This window comes from Peromyscus californicus, unplaced genomic scaffold (genome assembly GCF_007827085.1).
Source record: "Peromyscus californicus insignis strain IS unplaced genomic scaffold, ASM782708v3 Scaffold_5__1_contigs__length_169319896, whole genome shotgun sequence".
NCBI classification, from domain to species: Eukaryota; Metazoa; Chordata; class Mammalia; order Rodentia; family Cricetidae; genus Peromyscus; species Peromyscus californicus.
In genome coordinates, this window is record NW_026294573.1 from 13186018 (window position 1) to 13206657 (window position 20640).

The window sequence follows — 20640 nt, forward strand, 5'->3', positions numbered from 1 at the left end:
GCTATTCATGAGAACAACTCACCTTCAGATCCAGATATCTGAAGCAAAGTCCAATTACCCATGAACCTCAGGAATGTGATCTTCCGGGCTCTGAGAGAGGGCCATTAGGGTTGAACTGATCTCTGTCCACAGACAGGGCAAGTAGGTTTATCCTGCCACCTCTCAAGTAATGGCCTTGGAGTGGCCTCACATTTCAGTTGTCACTTGGGGTGCTATGCTGAGAGGGCAAACCCTCTTCTCTAAATTTGTTTATTTTTTATTTTTTGCAGTGCTAGGGATCAGACCAGGGCTTTGCACATGCTCCAAGTGTCTAATAATCAACGTTTCTCTTTACTTTGTGGCCTTGGCTTATGGGTGGCCAGAAACAAACGTGCATTTTACCTTACCTCCCACACTTGCTGAATACAAAAGCCCTCTCCCTTCCTCTTATTTATTATTATTATTTGATTTTTTTCGAGACAGGGTTCCTCTGTGTAGCTTTGGTTGTACTGGAACTCACTCTGTAGACCAGGCTGACCATGAATTCACAAAGATCTGCCTGCCCCTGTCTCCAGAGTGCTGGGATTAAAGGCGTGTGCTGCCACCACCACCACCACCACCACCACCACCACCACCACCACCACCACCACCACCACCAGGCTCTCCCTTTCTCCTAAAGACAGGGTCTCACTGTGTAGCTGGAGCTGACCTTGAACTAAGTAACCCAGACTGGCCTTGAACCCTTCCCTCCGGCCCCAGTATGCCACTAAGTCCGTTAACACTGTTACTCTCCCCCACTCCCATTTCGTAAATACCTTTTTTTTTTTTTTTTTTTGAGAAAAGGTCTCTCTCACAGAGCCCAGGGTGGCCTGGGACTCAATTCTAACCCCATGTGCTGGTATTACAAGTGTGTGCCACCACAATCAGCACTTTTTTTAAAGCAGGGTCTCTGGCTGCTCAGGCTCTGTCCTAGAGTTACGTAGCCCAGGCTAGTATAGAACTCATAATCCTCTAGACTCTGCCTCTAACGGCTAGGATCACAGATGAGTGCTCCACACCCAGCTCAGAAACGCCCTAAGGCTCATTCTCTGGGGTGTCAGACATTTTCTTAGCTAATCTGCCTCATGATATAAAAAACCCTTTGTTTCTGGGATGCTGAGAGTCTCCAGTTACAGCTTAAAGTGTAGCCCTGGAATGTCCTTTCCCTTTGTAGTGTTAGGGTGGGACCCAGAGCCTGGACATGCCAGGCAACTGTACCACCACTGAGCTGTACTCCAGCCCTTTATTTTGATTTGGGGTCAGGGTTGGCCTAGACCTCAAGGTCATCCTGCCTCTTCCTCCTATGTGAGGGGCTGGCATGCACAGGCCGCCATGCCTGGTGGCTTTTAGATTCTAGAACCGAGTGATGCTTCATTCCATAAACAGAGTAACTGCACCAGCAGGCCAAACGGTAGTTCCTTTGGGAGTTAACACCTCTTTTCCTTGGATCAGTCAGGGTTACTGTTCTTGTAAGGCGGGCCCAGGAGACAGAGCAATGGAAAGTGGCTGCCTGGAGAACACCAGCTGATCACGACTTTCAGGATTACCAATGATTGTGTCAAGTGAAACTGCTCTCTCTGGGAAAATTAAACACTTTCTCCCTGGCCTAGTCAGGTCAGAGAAACATCTGGTAGGTGTTGTGGAACTTTGACAGGAGTGACTCCATTTTGATTTCTAGTCTGGTCTGTTAGGGCTCAGTGCAGAAATGTAGTCAAAAACTAATGACACCCTGTAACATTTAACACAGGAATGGTTAAATCTATTATTCAGTGGTTGCAAATGCTGGGGTGGAATGCCACACACATGTGATCATCCACACACTGGGTAGAATTACCATTACCATCACCGATCATGGAGTAAGAAAGCTAACACACTGCCTTAAGGGGAGTTTTAGATAGGTTGCACATTGAGGAAACAAACTCAGGGGAGTGCAAGACAAGGGGAATTTGAAGGACTTTCACTTTTCCTTCCTATTTTCCTCCCTAGACTGATCTCACTATGCAGCTCAGGCTGGCCTGGAACCTGCTAAGTAGCCTAGGTTGGCCTCAAACTTATAATCCTCCTGCCTCTGCTGATGTACTTCCCATCTATTTTGTATTGTTTGCCCAGCATAGTAAGACCTGTGTGGTATGCAGGAGGGCCAGGGCAGCTGCTGTGGGGAACTCAGGTCTGCAGTTCGAGGTCTCTGGAGGTATTTGTGGAGCCAATCAGCTTGCAGCCGGTCAGGGCCACTGCTGTGTGCTGGAAGAATCTCAAACTTTGCTCCATGGCGCGGAGAGACTGACCAGCGTGTAGTCATGAAGACTGCAAATGCCCCTAGTTAACGCTGCCGAGACTGGGAACACCAGGCAGGTGATGCAGGCGTTTACTAGTCCTGTTCTACAGAAGGGCAAGGGGAGTGCAATGCTGGGTACATGCCCCAGCCCTGGTCCCCCTCAATCCTCACCAGAGCTCAGGTCTGGAGCCCTGCTCACCTCTACAAGGACAAAGATTCCCCTGACACCTTCCCAGTCCTCAGCAGCAAAGCAAAGGAACAGGACTGCTTTTGCTAATAATGCAGAGTACCGCCTACTTATTTCATAAAATGTTTATTATACATGCTGCTTTCCTGGAGAATCCGGTGCTCAAAGGGATTCAAGTCGGAGCTGACAAACATATCCAGTATGGAGAGGGTTAAGCCAGGGCCCTCTTCTCCTTGTAGGTGGCCATCATCTTCTTGATCTCAGCAATGGCTTTCCCTGGATTCAGACCCTGGAGGAAAGAAAAGAGCGTCAGTACCAGGTGTGATGGAGGGAACAGAGCCGGCCAAGCCCGGGAAGGGCAGCCCTGCCCCAGGGTTCTGACACTTCCAGGAGTCTGCTGAACTGACTCCTGGCATGGTTCACACCAGCAGGCAAATACGCCATGGCAGAGAGCATCCCCTGACTGCTCCAGACCCCCAGGGCAGTATTCTCCTCTAGGACCACAGGCATGGTCAGTGTTCACCAGACGCCACTGCTGCTGTCAGTGTCACACTCTCAAAAGCACTGTAAGAAACTACCCCGCGAACACATGTATCTTGAGTCTGGCCAATACCAGCATCCCTGGCTGCAGCATGGACCTACAGCTGTAACATCTGTTTTGCAGGACTCATCAGTACCCTAGTAAATGCCAGTTTTGTAAAAGCTGGGAGGAAAATGGTAGGTACATGGCAAGATTAGACTTATCTGAGGTTGGCAAAGGGCCTCTCACATTACAAGAATAGCCCAGAAACTAAAGCACGGAGGAAAGAAAAGGGAAAAGTGAAAATAACCCAAGACAGGAGAGGCTCTTCACACAGCCATACAGAGCACAGGTGAGAAGGGCACCGATGGTGTGGCAAAGAAAGGCAGGACGGACATGTGTGGACACTGCAGAGCTGGAGTCAACGCCAGGCTCAGGGGACAGAGCCACGTCTCCTGTGCAGCCACAGCCTGTCCTGTGCAGGACTCAAGAACTTGCTGAGAGGTTAGGCCCTTGGAGTCCAATGCGACTCCATGCTGGAATTATCTTTAAACCATTAAATGGCTACACAGCTTTCTATCTTGCTGCCCAGTCCCTGCTTGAAAGGCAGCCAGGGTCACACCTCATAGGTCCACGATTGGCACCAGATTAGAAGGCAGCCAACCTTTGGCACTATCAGAAGTGGCCATACCCACTGTAGTGGGCTGTGAGGCAGAGCTGGACCAAGAGCTCCCTCTCAGGAATGAGAGCCAGGGGTGGTGGCACACACCTTTAGTCTCGGCATTTGGAAGGCAGAGGCAGGCAGATCTCTGTGAGTTCAAGGCCAGCCTGGTTTATATAGTGAGTTCCAGGCCAGCCATGGCTACACAGAGAAACCCTGTCTCAAAACAAGTTAGACAAAACAACAATAAAAGCAATGTGAGACCTGGAGGTGATGTGGTCTAAGCAGGGGAGGCTGAAAGCACAGCATTTATGAGGAGAGAGACCAGGGAGTCCGGAGCTCTGAGCCCTATAGCAGCTCTACAGAACAGAGACCCGCCACACTGGCTAAAGCAGATCAGTGGCTCCCACGGCCACCCGTTTCCCGCAGCATTGGCTTCTGGCACCTGTGGGTTCTGGTGGCATTCTTGCCCCTACATCCCTGTGTCATCTACAAGTAAGGCCTGCTGCCCTCTTGGGCCTGGTGGAGTCTGACTAAGAGCCATTCCAAGCCCCAAATGAGAGAACAGGGTCCATCCCTCTCCATCTCAAGTGACCGTGCTACTCCTGCCCATACCTTGGGGCATGTCTGTGTGCAGTTCATGATGGTATGGCAGCGGTAGACAGAGAAGGGGTCCTGCAGCTTGGCCAGGCGTTCCTCTGTGAACTCATCTCTGGAGTCGATCATCCAGCGGTAGGCCTGGGAAAGCAGGGTGGGTCAGCGAGTCAGCTGCTGGCCTGGACAGGCTTGGCTCAGGAGTGCAGGAGCCTTGCCGTTGTCCTGCAGTTCTTGCCCATCTTGCAGGAAAGCTCCTAGCTCTTTCCTAACTCTGTGTCCGTGAGTCTTTGATCTACCCTGTGCTTGGTACCTCGGTGCTTAATGACATGGTACTGGACATAGCTCATTTTCTGTGGTTCCAGGTTCTAATTAGTGAGGGTGGGCTGTGCTAGAACCTGCCACTAAATAAATGGATGCTTAGTTTGGGACAGAGTCTCACTGTATAGCCCTGGCTGGCCTGGAACTCAGAGATCTGCCTGCCTCTGCCTCCTGAGTGCTAGATTTACAGAGATGCACCACCACACCTGGCTTGTTTGTTATTTTAAGTCTCCCAGCCTGGTCTTGAACTCATAATCTTCCTGCTTCAACCTCTCAAGGGCTGAGGATTACAGGTATAATGAGCGATCATACACATCATGGACAGTTTGTTTTCTGTCAATCAACACATGCCCTGAGATCGGCGAATCACAATGGTTTACCGCAGGACCCTGGAGCTCTTCCAGCTGTGTTACTGAGACCTGTGTGGTTTCCAACAACTCAGATCCTGGGGACCAAGAGGCACAGTGCACCGGACTCACACGGCAAGGTCAACCCTACTCTGTGGTCAGAGCCTTTAACTTCCTTTTTAATGGGAAAATGAGAAACACGAAGTTGTCTTTCGACTTGCTTCACAGTCTCTGAAAAGCACTGACCACAAATCTGAAAAGCAGGCTTCCTTTCTGCCCTCCAATGAGCAGCTGTCCCTCAAGACGCTTCTCCCCGCCATACAGCCCGCAGCCCAGGGATCCAGTTCACACCAGCTGTACAGTAGGTCCCTTCCTTTGGGGTGGTCCTCCTTGCTACAAAGGTGCAGCAAGACGAAACCTCAGATTTGTTGAGAGCCATTCTAGCAAAGCACGGGATGTACTGGATGTACTGCATGTCACTGGACACCATCCCTCTGCACTTCTGGCTGCTTGAGTTAGGGAGCACCGCACCTGCATGAGAACTGCAGGCCCCAGGTACTTGTCTCCATTCCACCAGTAGCTGGGGCAGCTGGTGCTGCAGCAGGCACACAGGATGCATTCATACAATCCATCCTGTGTGGAGAGAAAGGAAGTCAGAGACCAGGTACCAGCACACGACAAAGGGCCAGCTGTGTGCTTTCTGGGTGAAATCCAAGGGTGGTTTGTGGCTGTGTAATAGATTCATAAAAAAAAGACCTTGCAATGAAATGCAAACCTCTGCTGGATCAGAGCCCAGGGCCCTTAAGTCCAACAATAGTGCATGTGGATTTGATAATCAATAACCCCCCACTGACCTAAAAGAGCCATGAACAAGTTCAAGTTCCCAACCAGCGTGCAGTCTGCAGAGCAGAGGTCACTGAGGTTCCTTGGCAGTCTGCCCCAATGTCTGTCCAGCTGGGCAGTCTGCAAGTTTCCAATAGGGCCTCAGTAGCATCCTAAGCTGCCCTCCACATTTCGCATACAGATCCTTGAACTGCTGGGAGGGTAGGAGGGGGTTAACTAGAGCACCTGAGCCTCAAGTGCATCCTGGTTATTTTGTTTGTTTGTTTTTTCAAGGCAGGGCTTCTCTATGTAGCCCTGGCTGTCCTGGAACTTGCTCTGTAGACTAGGCTGGCCTCAAGCTCAGAGATCTGCTGCCTCCAGAGGATTAAGGGCGTGCACCATTATCACCTGGCTTGGCATCCTGTTCTTATACATGCCACACAGCCTCAAGCTGCTCTCTGTGCTTAACAAGTCTACTTTCTGATTCTGGTAATAAGCAGCCAACCAGAGAGGTCTGTCTGCACAGGGGCAGCTGGCGTAGACAGGCCATCCAGACACTGTGAGCCCGACCCAAGCAGACAGCTGGCTGTCTAGACTGGGTTTGTGGTAAGAGTCACATACACTGTCATTATTCGACAGCAGAGGGATGGCTTCACAGCACATGTGGTAGAACCCTGACGTAGTAGAAGTGGCCCAGCAGCAAACTCATACTCTGCATGTGTGAAGTCTGAGATTCACCTCCAGCACCACCCACCCCCACCCCCAAATGAATGCAAAAATTAAAAGTAGTTCACTGTATTTTCAATTATTTTTTAAATAGCGTATTAATTTAAGGAACCAACAAATGCTACATAAATGTTTATTATGTTCTGTGTGGTGCTGGAGTTAGAATTCTGGGCCTGTGTAAACTAGGCAAGACCCTTACCACAAAGTTATAGCCCTGGCTTCATGCTGGTATGTGCATACATGTGTGTATATATTTATTTTTGAGACTGTAGCCTGGGCTGGCCTGGAACTTACTATGTAGCCCAGGCTGGCCTTGAACTCCTGAGAATCTTCCTGGCTCAGCCTCCCAAGTGCTAGGATTATAGGCATGAATCACCATGCCTGGTCCATGTAGGTATTTAAATAAGGACACCTTTATTATGGGAATGTATGTTCAGAGGCCTTCACTTCCTAGTAAAGCTACCTCAAGGCAATGCTCTCCAGCTGCGAGGCAAGCATGCCCAGTCTGGACTGGGATGTGCAAGACTATGTGGGAAGCAGAGATGGTGAGGAGCAGAGTGCTGTCCCCATGAACACTCTCAGCTGTAGGATGCTTTGGACTTGTAGCATCACTAACTGACTGTTTCTATGATGGACCAGCATGCTCTCTGTGACTTCAGTGTTTTATGGGTAAGAGGAATAGATAAGGGAATTCATTAGGCACTCACACACTGACATTGGTAAAATATCCAGCACGAGGGAGTCTAGGGGCCCAGAAAGGAAGGAGGTAATTAAAGTGTGCTTGGTGCACTAGACAGTCTGTGGGCCAATCAGAGGACTTCTCAGAGAGGGGAGGAGATGGAAAGCTTGATGCTGAATCCTCCACTTAAGGGTCTGTAGCCCGGGACTGGGTTGGGGCTCGGTTGGCAGAGTGCTTGTTCCACAAGCACAAAGCCCTGGGATGGAGCCCCAGCAGTGCACATGGGAGGTGGAGGCAGGCCGATCAGCCTGTGATATAGCCCTGCCTCAAAAGAAAAAAAAATCTGTAGCCTGGACTCACGAACTCCAGGAGGTCAGTACCAACCACACCAATCAAACACAACACGGTTAGGAACAAACAGCAAGGCCCCACTTCAACCCTGCCCCCGCTACTGCACTGCCACAGACAAACCCCCAACCTTCTACCCTCTGTCTGAAGTAGTGGTGGTGAGACTGAATGGCCAGCATGCACGCATGTTGTTAACCTCCCATCCCCTGTGAGAGCAGCTCGGTTTTAGGCACCAGCTTTTACAGACCAGGCATCTTAAATACTGTCTCTTCAGGCAGCAGGATAATCGCCTGCCCTGAAGGTAGGCAGCACTCAGCTGTGCCAGCTCCTTGGTCCGCCTTGGGCCTTCACAGGCGTACACTGACTACCTGGTTCCGAGTGGAGAGTGTCCAACCCTTGGGTCAGCTGCTCTTTTCCCTTCCTCTCCAGCACTGGGGTGGACTGCAGGACCCTGAGCACACTAGATAAGCACTCTGCCACTGAGCTCTACCCACAGCCTGGTAACTTTTTTTTTCTGGGTCAGATATTTCCCAGTTTTTTTCAGAACATGAAATGTTCTGCATCACCCTACTGCTCTCCTGACTTCCGGAAAGCACCCTCGCCAACCATGACAGTAGTTTAAGTAATGACCAGCTTCTCCCGGTCCTCGATGGACTGCAGATACTGCTGCTTGCCCTCCTGGGACTCATCCTTCTTCTTCAGATAGGGCTCAATGGATTTGTACTGTGCGTAGAAGTTATTCAGATCCTGAGGGAAAGGAGAGGGTAACAGGAGAGAGGTCAGCTTCCACCAGGGCCTTCAGCTTCAGCTTGCTATTAGTTCACAGACACCGCACACTTTCCCTCCCCACGGCAACCAGAAACCAAACTCTCAAAGGTCCAGACAAAGGTTCTGGAAGGGGACATGGCCAGTGTTAGCCACACCAGCTGAAGACATGGCAACTACAGTCCTTTCTCCTGCTGCTCCAAGTTAGGGAGGCCAGCAGAGGGAGGAGACTCAGCAAGCACACTCCTGCTGCTTTCCCACCACACAAACTCTCCGTAGGTAAGGCCAAACCCTTCATTTCTGGGCTATCCCAACTCTGGAATTCTAACCCTATCTCCAAACAAACCCCACCATCTGAGCTTCAGAAGGAGTGATTTCCAGGCACTGGGGTGGCCCTGGGAAGGGGGTCTCCTAATGTCTCTGGGGATACGTAGAATTCTCCTTGCCACGAACACAGCAAGTGTCTGACTGGTACTGTCTACCACAGTGGCTGTGGACACCCGGAGAAGAGAGGGCAGGGCCCGGGGCACACTCACACCACCCCTGCAGGACAGACTTGCACACCCCCTTCAGTAGGCGGGAGAGTCGCAGACACTCACAGGGACTAGATCCTTGATCACATACATATGTGGAAGAGGGTAAATTTTTGAGACTTTGCTGAGGTTCGTGTCGATCCTACGAGTGCACGCCAGAGTGTTCCCTCCGTTGATGTTCATGGCACAAGAGCCACAGATCCCTGAGGGAGACACCAGGTGACCTCAGGCTTCCAGTCATTTCTTCTGGGCCATGCTGACCACTATTGGTAGTTGCGCTAATAGGATATGTCTTTTCTCTGTTCTCTTTCCTGCCTAGACTTCAAACTTGACCCAGGCAAGCACTCTACCCATTAAGCTAAACCCTCAGTTCCTTGGAGCTCCGAGCGGCTTCTTCCATCTTTGATTATCCCAGGTTCCCAAGGCTGGTGAGCAGCTAGCACAGACATGGAGACTGCCCCTGTGGCTGACTTCTGGTTTCCAGCTCACTCCAGGTCCTTTCAGAGTCCCTAATTACACGGGCCCATTTCCCCTGCTGCATATTAAGGCCATGTAGTCACCTACCCACCTTACATGAAGACACAACAGTTCTGGCTCACAGATGGGCTTCAGGGCCACAAGGGCCAGCCAGGCTTCAAGGCACCATGTAATTTTTGCCTTTTGAGATTTTTTAAAAATTGTTATTATTATTAAATTTATTTTTACTTAAAAATCATATTTGAAAACATTTTTACTTTTGTTGCAATTGCTAGCAATTACTCTCCCCCCCACCCCTTTTCTAAGACAGGGTTTCTCTGTGTAGCTTTAGCTCTGGGTGTCCTAGAACTCCCTCTGTAGACCAGGCTGGTCTTGAACTCACAGAGATTCATCTGCCTCTGCTTCCAGAGTGCTGGGATTAAAAGCATGAGCCACCACTGTCCGGCTTTTCTCTTTCTCTTTTTTGAGATAGGGTCTCACTATGTAGCCTTGGCTGGTTCTGAACTCGACATGTACACAGGGCTGGCCTTAAGACTCAGAGATTTTCCTGCCTCTGCCACCCTCGGATCCGTATTTTCAGATACACAGAATAAATACATAGCTGTCAGACTAGGAAGTTGTCTCTTCATTGTCGCAACAGCTCAGCACCAGCACATCAGCCCGTGACAAGTGCGAGTCTGGATAGGTCTCAGCAAGAAACTCCTACCTCTTGCCACACAAAGAGCTCATACTGCAAATGCCAGCTAGCCTGTCTTCAGGGCAGCTAACCGGAACCACGAGACAGAGGAACCTCGAGACAAAGCACCCAGGGGAAATCAGAACTTGCATCACAGTTCAACCTTTGGAAGCCATTTCCCAAGAAAAAGAAGGTGATGTACAGCTTTGCTGAACGTATCTGTATCTACCCTTTATTCTCTTGTCCAATCAGGGCAATCCCTAAAGCTGTATTAGTCTCAGCAGCAAGGTCACCCAGCAGTGCTGCAGCTGCCTGCAGGGTGTCCCCATCAGTGGCAGCCAAACTCTCCGGAGTCAGAACCCCAGCCGAGGTCTAGTGACAATGAAAGCACGCTCACCTTCTCTGCATGATCTTCGGAAGGTCAAAGTGGAATCAATTTCATTCTTAATCTTGATTAAAGCATCCAACACCATAGGTCCACACCTGATAGAGAGGACTCAGCTGCATTCACGAAGGTCAGCATCCTTGCTTCACTACTGTACAATGATCAGGACACCTGGATGCATGGTCCATCAGCACCAGGTTTTTTTTTTCCTATGGTTTTATTTTTTACTTGCTTAAAAGTTTAACTACAGCCAGGCGGTGGAGGCACACGCCTTTACTCCCAGCACTCGGGAGGCAGAGCCAAGCAGATCTCTGTGAATTCGAGGCCAGCCTGGTCTACAGAGCGAGATCCAGGTTCTGAGTTCAATTCCTAGCAACCACATGGTGGTTCACAACTACCTATGAGATCTGGTGCCCTCTTCTGGCCATGCCGACAGAGCACTGTATACATAATAAATAAATAAATCTTAAAAAAAACAAAACAAAACAAAACAACAACAACAACAAAAAAAAAACAAAGAAAGAAAGCTTATTCTATCATTACTGGAAGGAAACTCAGTAATGACTTACTTTTTAAAAATTCTATATTTTTAGCCACATGTTGCTACGGAGGTAGGGTTTTTTATTTGTTTTGTTGTCTATCTAGAGACAGGGTCTTCTTTCTATCTATCTATCTATCTATCTATCTATCTATCTATCTATCTATCTATCTATCTACTTGAGACAGAGTCCCACTATGCAGCACTGGCTATCCTGTGACTCATGTAGACCAGGCTGGCCTCAAACTCACAGATCTACTGCCTTTGTCTCTTGAGTGCTAGGATTAAAGGTGTGCACCACCATGCCTGGCTTACTGAGTTTTGATTTGCAAAACTTATCTTCTAATTATCTGGCAATATTTTTATTTATTTTTTCCTTATTAAAACAGTTCCCTGTGAGTGTGATTTGGGGCTGAGGATGTAGCTCAGTTGGCAGAGTGCTTCTACAGCATGCATGAAGCTATGGGTTCAATCTCCAGCAACTCACACCTATAATCCCAGAATTTGGGAGGTATAGGGGAGGAAGATCAGAAGTTTGAGGTCTTCCTCAGCTATACAGTGAGTTCAAGACCAGCCTGGGCTACAGACTGTCTCAAAAGAAAAAAGAAAAGGGAAAAAAGAAAGAAAGAAATTGGGGGAGAACACAAGGAAGGAATTTTTCAGTGTCTGATTTCTGTTATCTTTCTCAACTAGACATATACCTGACTTTAAAAACAGAAGACAGATTTCAAAACATTAGAGAATCAGGCTTTTATGCCTTTTAAGACCTGAAAACTATATCCCCACATCAAATTATGAGCTCTCCTTTAGAGAGGGGCATAGCTCAGTGGTCAAGAGTCCCTGGGTTCAGTCCCTCGCACCACAAAGCAGAACTAACCATGAACCAAGCACATCCTCCCAGCCCTCTCCTTACCAAGCACCTGGCTGGCAGACACTTACTTATTCAGATCAACTTCGTAAGTCTGCATTCGAGGTTTATCTCCAGTCTTGTCTGGGTCCCATCGGTAAATGGCAAATTTTTTGATTCGGGGAGCTGCAGCAGCAGCTGTCTGTGCCCCTCGGCAGGCCTGAAACTTGAAAAGGAAAAAGAAAAACATTAAAAAATGTAAGATACTTCTTTCCACTTAGCTGGCATGATAAATGTGTTACTGGGTAAAATAAGCTGATATACAGCTTCCTTGGAAGGTGCAGTCACCAACACCAACAGATATTAAGAACCCATGATACGCCAGCTATGGTCCTAGGACATAGCTACAAAGCACCCAGTAAAACAAACCTTTCTTTTCTTTTCTTTTTTTTTTAAAGATTTATTTATTATGTATACAATGTTCTGCCTGCATATATGGCTGCAAGCCAGAAGAGGGCACCAGATCTCATTGTGGTTGCTGGGTATTGAACTCAGGACCTTTGGAAGAGCAATCAGTACTCTTAATTGCTGAGCCATCTCTCCAGCCCCAAACCTTTGTTTTCGTAGAACTTATTTTGTAGCGACAGACAAAATATGCATGAAAAAGTACACAGAGTGACCCTGAGGAGGTGAAGCCAGCATCTGGAGAAGGCAAGTGGTCACAGGATGCCCTGACTGGGGTTTAAGCTGAGCCTTAGGAGATTGAGGGAACAACACCTGTGAGGGTGTGCAGGGGACAGAGTATCTGTGAGTCACAGTCTGACAGGCTGCAGGAGGCTAGAGCAAAGATGGGGACATGGCTGCTGTGAGGACCTGTGCTGTGGAATATTCCTTTTACACTGTGTGAAGATGTGCCACTGTGATTGGTTTAATAAAGAGCTAAATGGCCAATTGCTGGGTAGGAGGCATAGAAGGGACTTCTGGACAGAGAGCGCTCTGGGAAGAAGAAAGACAGAGTTACCAGCCAGACTGAGTGGAAACATGGACAGTACTGTAATAAAGGTAATAAAGCCAGGAGACAAAAAGTGTATTAATAAAAATGGGCTAATCTAAGTGGTAAGAACCAGTTAGTAACAAGCCTAAGCTATTGGCCAATCTTTTATAATTAATAGTAAGTCTCCATGTCATTATTTGTGAGCTAGTGGTCCAAAGAAAAATTGCCTACAGACCTGATCACACTTAGGTGGGTTCATTTAATCTGAGAACATGGAATGCAGTGAAACTTCATGAGACACGGTCTCACATGCAGTCCAAGCCAGAGTCAAACTTTTCTATCTTCCTGCCTCAGCCTTCTAAAGGTGGGGATTAGAGGTATGTGCCACAACCACCAGCCAACACAACTTGGAAATCATAGTGGTGACATAATGTTGTGTTGTGGATGTACATAGGTAACAGTTAAAAGGGAGAATTATTATGAGATCTGAAGAAACCAGTCAGAAAGCTATTCAGTTACCCAAACAAGATGCTATAGCCAGTGAGAAGGCTCAAGGTCCAAGGGCAAGCCTGAAAGCTTGTGTTCCTTCCCTGGAAGCATGTAAAGGTGGAGGAGATACGGACTACGACATTATCCCTCATCTCCATATCCACACTGTGGCACGTGCCACCTCCTTCACCATACAAACATAATAATAATAATAAATATATATTTTTAAACCCCAACATGATAGCTGAGGTGGTGGTGGTGCATTCCTTTAATGCCAGCACTCAGGAGGAGGCAGGCAGATCTCTGTGAGTTTGAGGCCAGCCTGGTTTACAGAGGGAGTTCCAGGACAGCCAGGGCTACACAGAGAAACCTTGTCTGGAAAAACCAAAAAGAAGAAGAAGAAGAGGAGGAGGAGAAGGAGGAGGAGGAGGAGGAGGAGGAGGAGGAGGAGGAGGAGGAGAAGGAAGAGAAGGAGAAGGAGAAGGAAGGAAGGAAGGAAGGAAGGAAGGAAGGAGAAGGAGGAGGAGGAGGAGGAGGAGGAGGAGGAAGCAGCAGCAGCAGCCCTCCTAAAACTAGGGAAAACTCATACTAAAAAAAAGGAAACCTGATGAGGAAAACAAGATAAAAGGATGTTTGAACACGGGACTAGAGAGATGGCTCAGTGGTTAAGAGCACTGGCTGTTCTTCCAGAGGTCCTGCGTTCAATTCCCAGCAACCACATGGTGTCTCACAACCATCTATAATGAGATCTGGTGCCCTCTTCTGGCATGCAGGCATACATTGTAAGCAAAACTCTGTACATAATAAATCAATCAATCTTAACAAACAAGCTCTGCTCTGTGACGACTCTACTACACCATGGCAAAATGAAATCTCTGCCACTTGAGACAGAGCCTCATGTCTCCCTTGCTGGCTGAAAACACAGGGAGGATGACCCTTAACTCAGATCCACTCCCCATGTTGGGACTGCAGGCATGCCCCACAGTGCCTGGTGTATGTGGTGCTGGGGGTTGATACAGACACACACCATCATGCCCAGCTTTTACTTGGGTTCTAGGGAGCTGAACTTAGGTCATAAGGCTTATAAAGTAAGTGTTCTTACCTGGTGAGCCATCTCCCTGACCCCTTTAGTTTTAGAGACAGGTTTTCATGTGGCCTTGAACACACTATATAGCCAAAGATGACCTTGAACTTCTGAGACAAGGCTTCACATAGCCAGGAGGGCCTCAAATTTACTATGTAGCCAAGAATGACCTTAAACCCCTGGTCCTCCAGCCTCCACCTTCCAAGTGTGCCAACACCCATAGCTAGGAATCAGCTAGAATCCTGTTGCGAGACAGGGTCTCACATGTAGACCTGGCTGTCCTGGAACTTGCTAGTAGACCAGGCTGGCTTTGAACTTACAGAGATCTGACCAACTCTGTCTTCTGAGTGCTGAGACTAAAGGTGTACACCACCATGCTAGCCTATTTTATTTTTATTCATGTGTATGCAGCGTGTGTCTGAGTATATGCCACAAGTGTGCAGGTGCCTGTGAAGGCCAGAAGAGGGCATTGGATCTGCCAAAGCTAGAATTACAGGTGGCTGTGAGTGACAGGTGGCTTTGCATGACAGAACATGCATGCTGGGGACTTTGCAAATGTTTTTGAGAGCTAAGCCATCCCTCTAGTCCTGGAGTTGTGGTTTTCAGAAAGACAGGATAAATTACACATGCTTGTATGTTGAGCATGATGATGTTGACAGAGGACAAACCAACTATGGACCAGTGAGGGAAGGATTACCAGAGGGTCTTGGTGGACAAGAGAGAAAGAACAGGATGGACATCAGCACATGTGATGTGCTGGCCAGAGGTATCTTGCTAGCCCCACCCTGAACCCCCAGTAATAGGAAGGAGAATTTGGGTGACTCTTGAGAAGCCTGTGTCCACTCAAGGGTGCTTGCTTTTTTAAGTCTTTTTCTCCCCTAATGTCTGTGCTTAAATCTGTATTAAAACTTAAAAAAAAAACAAAAAAAACTTTCGTTTATTATGACTGTGTGCATGATGTCAGTGGTGAGGTTGCACTCTCGCGTGGCGGTCAGGAATGCTCTATGCAGTAAGTTCCCTCTTTCCGCCTTCACGTGAATTCTGGGGACGGACTCAGGTCAGCAGGCCTGAGCAACAAGTATTTTTACCCAGCGAATCATCTCCTCGGCTCTTAGAGCTTTTCCTAATAAACTCCACCTTTACTCCACCTTACTTTTAAAGAAGACTGTACGGACAGGGAGGTGGGCCAAAGCAACCTATGGTACAAGTCCGCCATGCAAGAGGACTGCGGACACATCTGCACCTCAATCTGTGCCTCTAGTGAGTGTGCATGCAATGCAGGAAGAATGTTTCTAGACAATCTTGGAGGAGATGAACTTCACGGCCATGACTATGGCAAGGTAATGAATAATTGGACAGACATAGGAGAGAAGGGAGAATTCCAGGCACACTGAAGGGCTGTTGTTATTCCTCTAGCATACTTAGGGGCAGGCCTGAAACTAGACAAATTACACAGCCACAGGAGGGAAGGCGGGCCAAGGCAGGAAGGCCAAGAGGGCTGCATGAAGTCAAACCTGAGGCTTGTATCTGAAATCTATCAGTGGCTGTTTCAGACAGACCCAAGCCCTGTCACCTTCACGCTGTGTGTTCTTCAGAGAATTAGTTAGCCAATCCAACCCCACTTCTTCCTTTGCAAAGGGGAGGGTGGGATTGACACCTCTTTCACAAGGAGCAAGACAAAATCCTGGCAAAGTTCAGGAAATGATCTCTGCCTTTCAACATTGGCACCATTTTCAGGCCTCAGATGATTCTGACTGGCAGATGGGCACTCTAAGCCTTGCCAGTCCCAGGAGCAGAGAGGCACAGCTGTAAAAGGCAGCTTTGCCCTTCTAGAGTCCACAGTCCAGATGAAGAAATAAGGAGTGCTATTAACAGTTAACCTATCACAAGTAAACATTCTTAGGCAGAACTGCAGTCCACGGGTGCAGACCATGCACAGGAGGTTCAGAACCCGAACCTACAGCCCACAGCAACACAGCAAGTTCATTACGGGGTTCTTGGGAATACAAATACACCTTCCCACAGGGAGGATGCCTCTCTCACTCTTACTGCCCTGGGGAAGGTGGGCAAAGATCTCTCCTGAAAGCCTAACATGACCCTTTTCTACAGTTCATTCTAGGAAGCCCAGTGTGGGCCTTAGAACTCACTCACAGTGGTGGGGCTCTTACAACTTAACGGCTGCGTCAGCAACATGGAAAGAGGCTGATGAACAGGGTCACTGAGAATCATTAACTGGGAAACCTATCAGGAAGCTCCTTCCTCGAGAAAGCTGATGCACCCCTTCTCAGCAGCCATGGATTGCCTGTAGCTCTTCAATTAGAGGTGGGGCCTTGTGAAATTTCCCCCATTCATGCTGGCATGTGAACTCGTGCTATCATTATGCATCCAATCCCATGCTGCCAACACTAAACGCATGTATGTATAAGCAGCACTAAATGGACTCAAGAGATTATGTATGTGTATATGTATATACTTAGCAATGATAACTAAAGTCATGAATTTGAGAGGGAGAGGGGGAACATGGGAGGAGAGGGAGGGGTGGAAATGATGTAAATACAGTATTCATGTATGAAATTCTCAACAACAAAAATATCATTAACTGAATACTCAGGACATCAGCCCGAGGCTCTCGTAGGCACTTTTTTACTGTTCTTTGAGACAGGGTCCCAATTAGCCCAGGTTGGCCTTGCATATACAGCTGAGGATGTCCTTAAACTCCTAATCTTTTTTTTTTTTTGGTTTTTCGAGACAGGGTTTCTCTGTGTAGCTTTGTGCCTTTTCCTGGAACTCACTTGGTAGCCCAGGCTGGCCTTGAACTCACAGAGATCCGCCTGGCTCTGCCTCCCGAGTGCTGGGATTAAAGGCGTGCGCCACCACCGCCCGGCCTAAACTCCTAATCTTGATGCCTCAGCCTCCTGAGTGCTGGGATGACAGATGAGTGTAAGTGCATCTGATGCTGTACCCTTCCTATTCAGAAAGAGATGCACAGGTGGGCAGTGGTGGTGCATACCTTGAATCCTAGCACTTGAGAGGCAGAGGCAGGTGGATCTCTGAGTTCAAGGCCAGCCTGGTCTACAGAATTCCAGGAGAGCCAGGGCTACACAGAGAAATGCTATCTCAAAACAAACAAACAAACAAAGAGAAATGCAGAGTGAATGCTTTGTTAGGTTCATATCTGGCAGGTTAGAGAGAGCTGGATTAAGAGATGGTCAGAGTGTGGACTGTGTCCTGCAGCCACTTGAGATGAGAGAGATCAAGTCAAGAAAAGGAACTAATATTTCTATATACCTACCACAGGCCGGGATCTGTTGCAGGGCCAGGTGTGGTGGCACACACCTTTAATCCCAGCATGTGGGAGGCTGAGGCAGGGGGATCATTGAGTTCCAGGAGCTGCAGGGCAGCCAAGGCTGCTTAGAGACCTTGTCCAAAAACAAAACAAAACAAAAACAACAAGGCTGGAGATATGTCTTAGCAGTTTGGAGAGGAGCAGGGTTCAGTTCCCAGCACTCACAAGAAATCTCATAACCACCTGTAAACCCCAGTTCCAGGGAATCTAGCGTCCTCTTCTGATCTCCCTGGACACCAGATAAGCACATGGTGCCCCTACATACATACAAACAAGCACTCATACACATAAATAAATAAAAAATAATCTTTAAAAAAAGCTACCCAGGATAAGTTTTTTTAAAATGGGGGCTGATGGAGAGACTAAGTTTTCAAATCTCTAAGGAGGTCAGAGTTCCTGCTGTCCAGCTTTAAAGGGCTGTCCAGGAGCCCAGAAGAGCCAACAGACTGAACAGGATTTGCAATCTTTAGTCCCTTAAGTAAGCAGAGGACATCTCTCTCGCCTTTCTGAATGCTCCCATTGAGAAAGCACACCTGCAGTGCGCTGCTCCCCGAGGACGCAGGGCGTGTGGGGAGCCCGATGACAGCTACCACGGTAGTATAAACAGAAGCAGCCCCAGGCTGTGCCTGTGCCATCCCATGCCAACGGTGTGAGATCAGTGCCGCTACACACCCTTGAATAAACACGCTTTAGGGAACCGGGTCTTGCCTGCAGCCTTCCACAGGCCGGGGTCCGCATCTTTCCAGGGCTCGGTCGTTTCTTCCACCTCTCCTTCCCCTGAGGGTCAGGGGCATTGCTCCCCGACTTTACCGACCCAGATCAGTCTCCCCTGGAGGTGGCGACCTGGCCTCCCGGGTCCCACCCCAGGCATCCCGCCGGCCCTCCTTTCACACAGGGCTGCATATCTGGATTTGAAGCTTGTCCTGTGACCTTGAACAATTCGCCTGCCCTCCCTGACCTCTGTCTTTCCGCTGATCTTTTCCAACCTCCGCCCGGCCGCGACTCGCCGGCTGTGGCGAGGCGCGGGACCGCCAGCGGACAGGATGCTCCGGGCCAGGGCGCAGGTGAGACGTCCTCCCCTGAGGCCTGGACCCGGGCTCCCTCCGCCTCTCCGCGGCCTCTCCACTCCGGCAGCCTCGGTGACGGGCACGGCTTCCCACTGAACCACGGCCCCGGGGCTCACCTGCAGGCCGACTCTGACCAGAGCGGTAGCCGGGAAGCCGCGCCTCAAGGAGACCCCGACCGCGGCCGCCATCTTGGCTCCTGACGTCAGCCCCGCCCCTTACCCTCCGGCATCCCGTCGAACACCGCGGTGGAAGCCCGCATCTCACTTCGAGGTCCGCTAGCCACCTCAGAGCCAACGAATGGGAACCGGCTTCCGGTGTCCCGAGCCAGCGGGCGGAAAGCGCGCCTGCGCAGTAGCGGCCAGCAGGGCGCATGTCCGCTGGGCCTCCTGTGTTCCCAGGGTGACCTCTGGAGTCCGAGGGGCGGGAAGGAGGATGGCCTAGAGGGGCGGAGCAAGGACTGGGAGGGGCGGAGCCTTCCCATTTTGCTCCCGGCCGTTATTTAAACCCCTCTCCACTTGCAAGGGTGTCTGTCAATCATCCTCTGACTCTTGTCTGATCATTTTTTTTTGCTGTATCTAGTGACCTCTTCATCCCCTAGCTGACTGGGACAGTTGGTGAGTGATTGAGGCGATCATAAAGATGACTGACAAAGGTGTCACTCATCCATTTATCCATAAATAAGTACATAACCCGCATGATGGGGATCTTAGCAAATGGCAAGTGGAGGCAGGAGGAACATCAAGGTTATCTTTGGCTACTTAGTGAGGTGGAGGCCAGTCTGGGATGCATGAGACCGTGCCTCAAAACACAAATCCCGAACCAAAGCAATCAGAAAGTAAGGGGCACCAGCTGTGTGGCTGCGGCCAGGCTCTGGGATGGGTGGTGAGTGAGCCAGACACTCACCTGATTCCTCTATAACAGCGGCGATGGGCGAGTGGGAAAAAGACAGTAGGAAAGATGGGTGATGTGGCCTCCGGGGTCCACTAAGGAGAATGACCTTGAACTTCAGATCTTCCTGCTGCTAAAGAACTACTGAGAGTTGGCGTTACAGATGTGTGCCACCATGCCTGTTGGGCATGCTAGAGGAGCACACTACCAGCTGAGCTGTACCCCCAGAGTTTGTTCTTTAAGTTTCCTTTGGTCATCGGAACTGTTTTTTCTAGCACCTTTTATGGATTCTTTCAGAGTCTCTCTGACTCGGGATTTGACTACCTTGGGCAGGTGTGATCTTAGTGTCCCAGATCACTTGATCTCTTCAGGCACCCAGTGACTTTGCTGGTCCCCTGGTTCCAGAAGGAATGATTTCATGTCTCTCTGCTCCCTTTTGGCAGAGGAAGAGCACTGTTTATAGTCTTTGGTTTCCTCACTCCGGCTCATTTAGATGCCACTGGAGAAGTTAAAATGACAGAAGGAATGGCAGATGGGGCCAAGTTTCTGAGACCTTTACCTGAACCTGGCTTCTCTGCCAGGTGGCCTCATTAAAGGGGGTGTTTGAGGTCTGAGCCCCAGGAGGTTACCTTAGCTGCTCCCCTTAAGAGCATGTGACCTTGAACAAGTCCTCCACCTCTGACTTATAGTGTCCTGGCCTGAATCAGTAGGAGGCTGGACCAGCTGATTTAAGATTCCATGATTGACATGCTGTCTTGTGCAACAGTTGACAAGGTGGAGGTCACCTTGACTTTCCAGGGAGCTGGCTCAGCACTGGGATAGGCCCTTCCAATCTGCCCCAGCGGACCTTTGGGCCACCCAAATTGGCTGAGGGTTTAGGAAGACTGTCATTTTCTTTGCAACTCCTCTAGAGTGTCAATGGCGGTAATTCTAGAGAACTGGCCCCCTTTGTCATTTTCAGGCTTTATGTCAAAGACAGACACCACCCCTACATTAGTGGCTACCCTTTAACTTTGCCTAGGTCACTTTGGAAAAAGCAGTCTGCGGCCAGCA

General features: G+C 49.2%; 1 protein-coding gene across 1 annotated transcript; it reads right to left on the reverse strand.

Moving 5' to 3' along the window:
* Positions 1-2590: 2590 nt before the first annotated feature.
* Positions 2591-18976, reverse strand: Sdhb (succinate dehydrogenase complex iron sulfur subunit B). The gene is made up of 8 exons (XM_052717404.1): positions 18816-18976; positions 11812-11945; positions 10347-10432; positions 8863-8999; positions 8129-8245; positions 5455-5556; positions 4277-4399; positions 2591-2769 (listed from the first exon to the last, which is right to left on the reverse strand). The coding sequence occupies exons 1-8, from the start codon at positions 18885-18887 to the stop codon at positions 2692-2694; spliced, it is 849 nt and encodes a 282-aa protein (XP_052573364.1). The 5' UTR covers positions 18888-18976; the 3' UTR covers positions 2591-2691.
* Positions 18977-20640: the final 1664 nt, after the last annotated feature.

Bases quoted from the DNA above. Each gene is read 5' to 3' on its own strand.
- Sdhb (XM_052717404.1), bottom strand. From the start codon at position 18,887: ATGGCGGCCGCGGTCGGGGTCTCCTTGAGGCGCGGCTTCCCGGCTACC. The intron at 9,000-10,346 runs GTGAGCGTGCTT...TGTCTCCCTCAG, and splicing joins CCGAAGATCATGCAGAGAAG to GGATCTGTGGCTCTTGTGCC. The intron at 5,557-8,128 runs GTCATTACTTAA...CTCTCCACACAG, and splicing joins TCGAGGACCGGGAGAAGCTG to GATGGATTGTATGAATGCAT.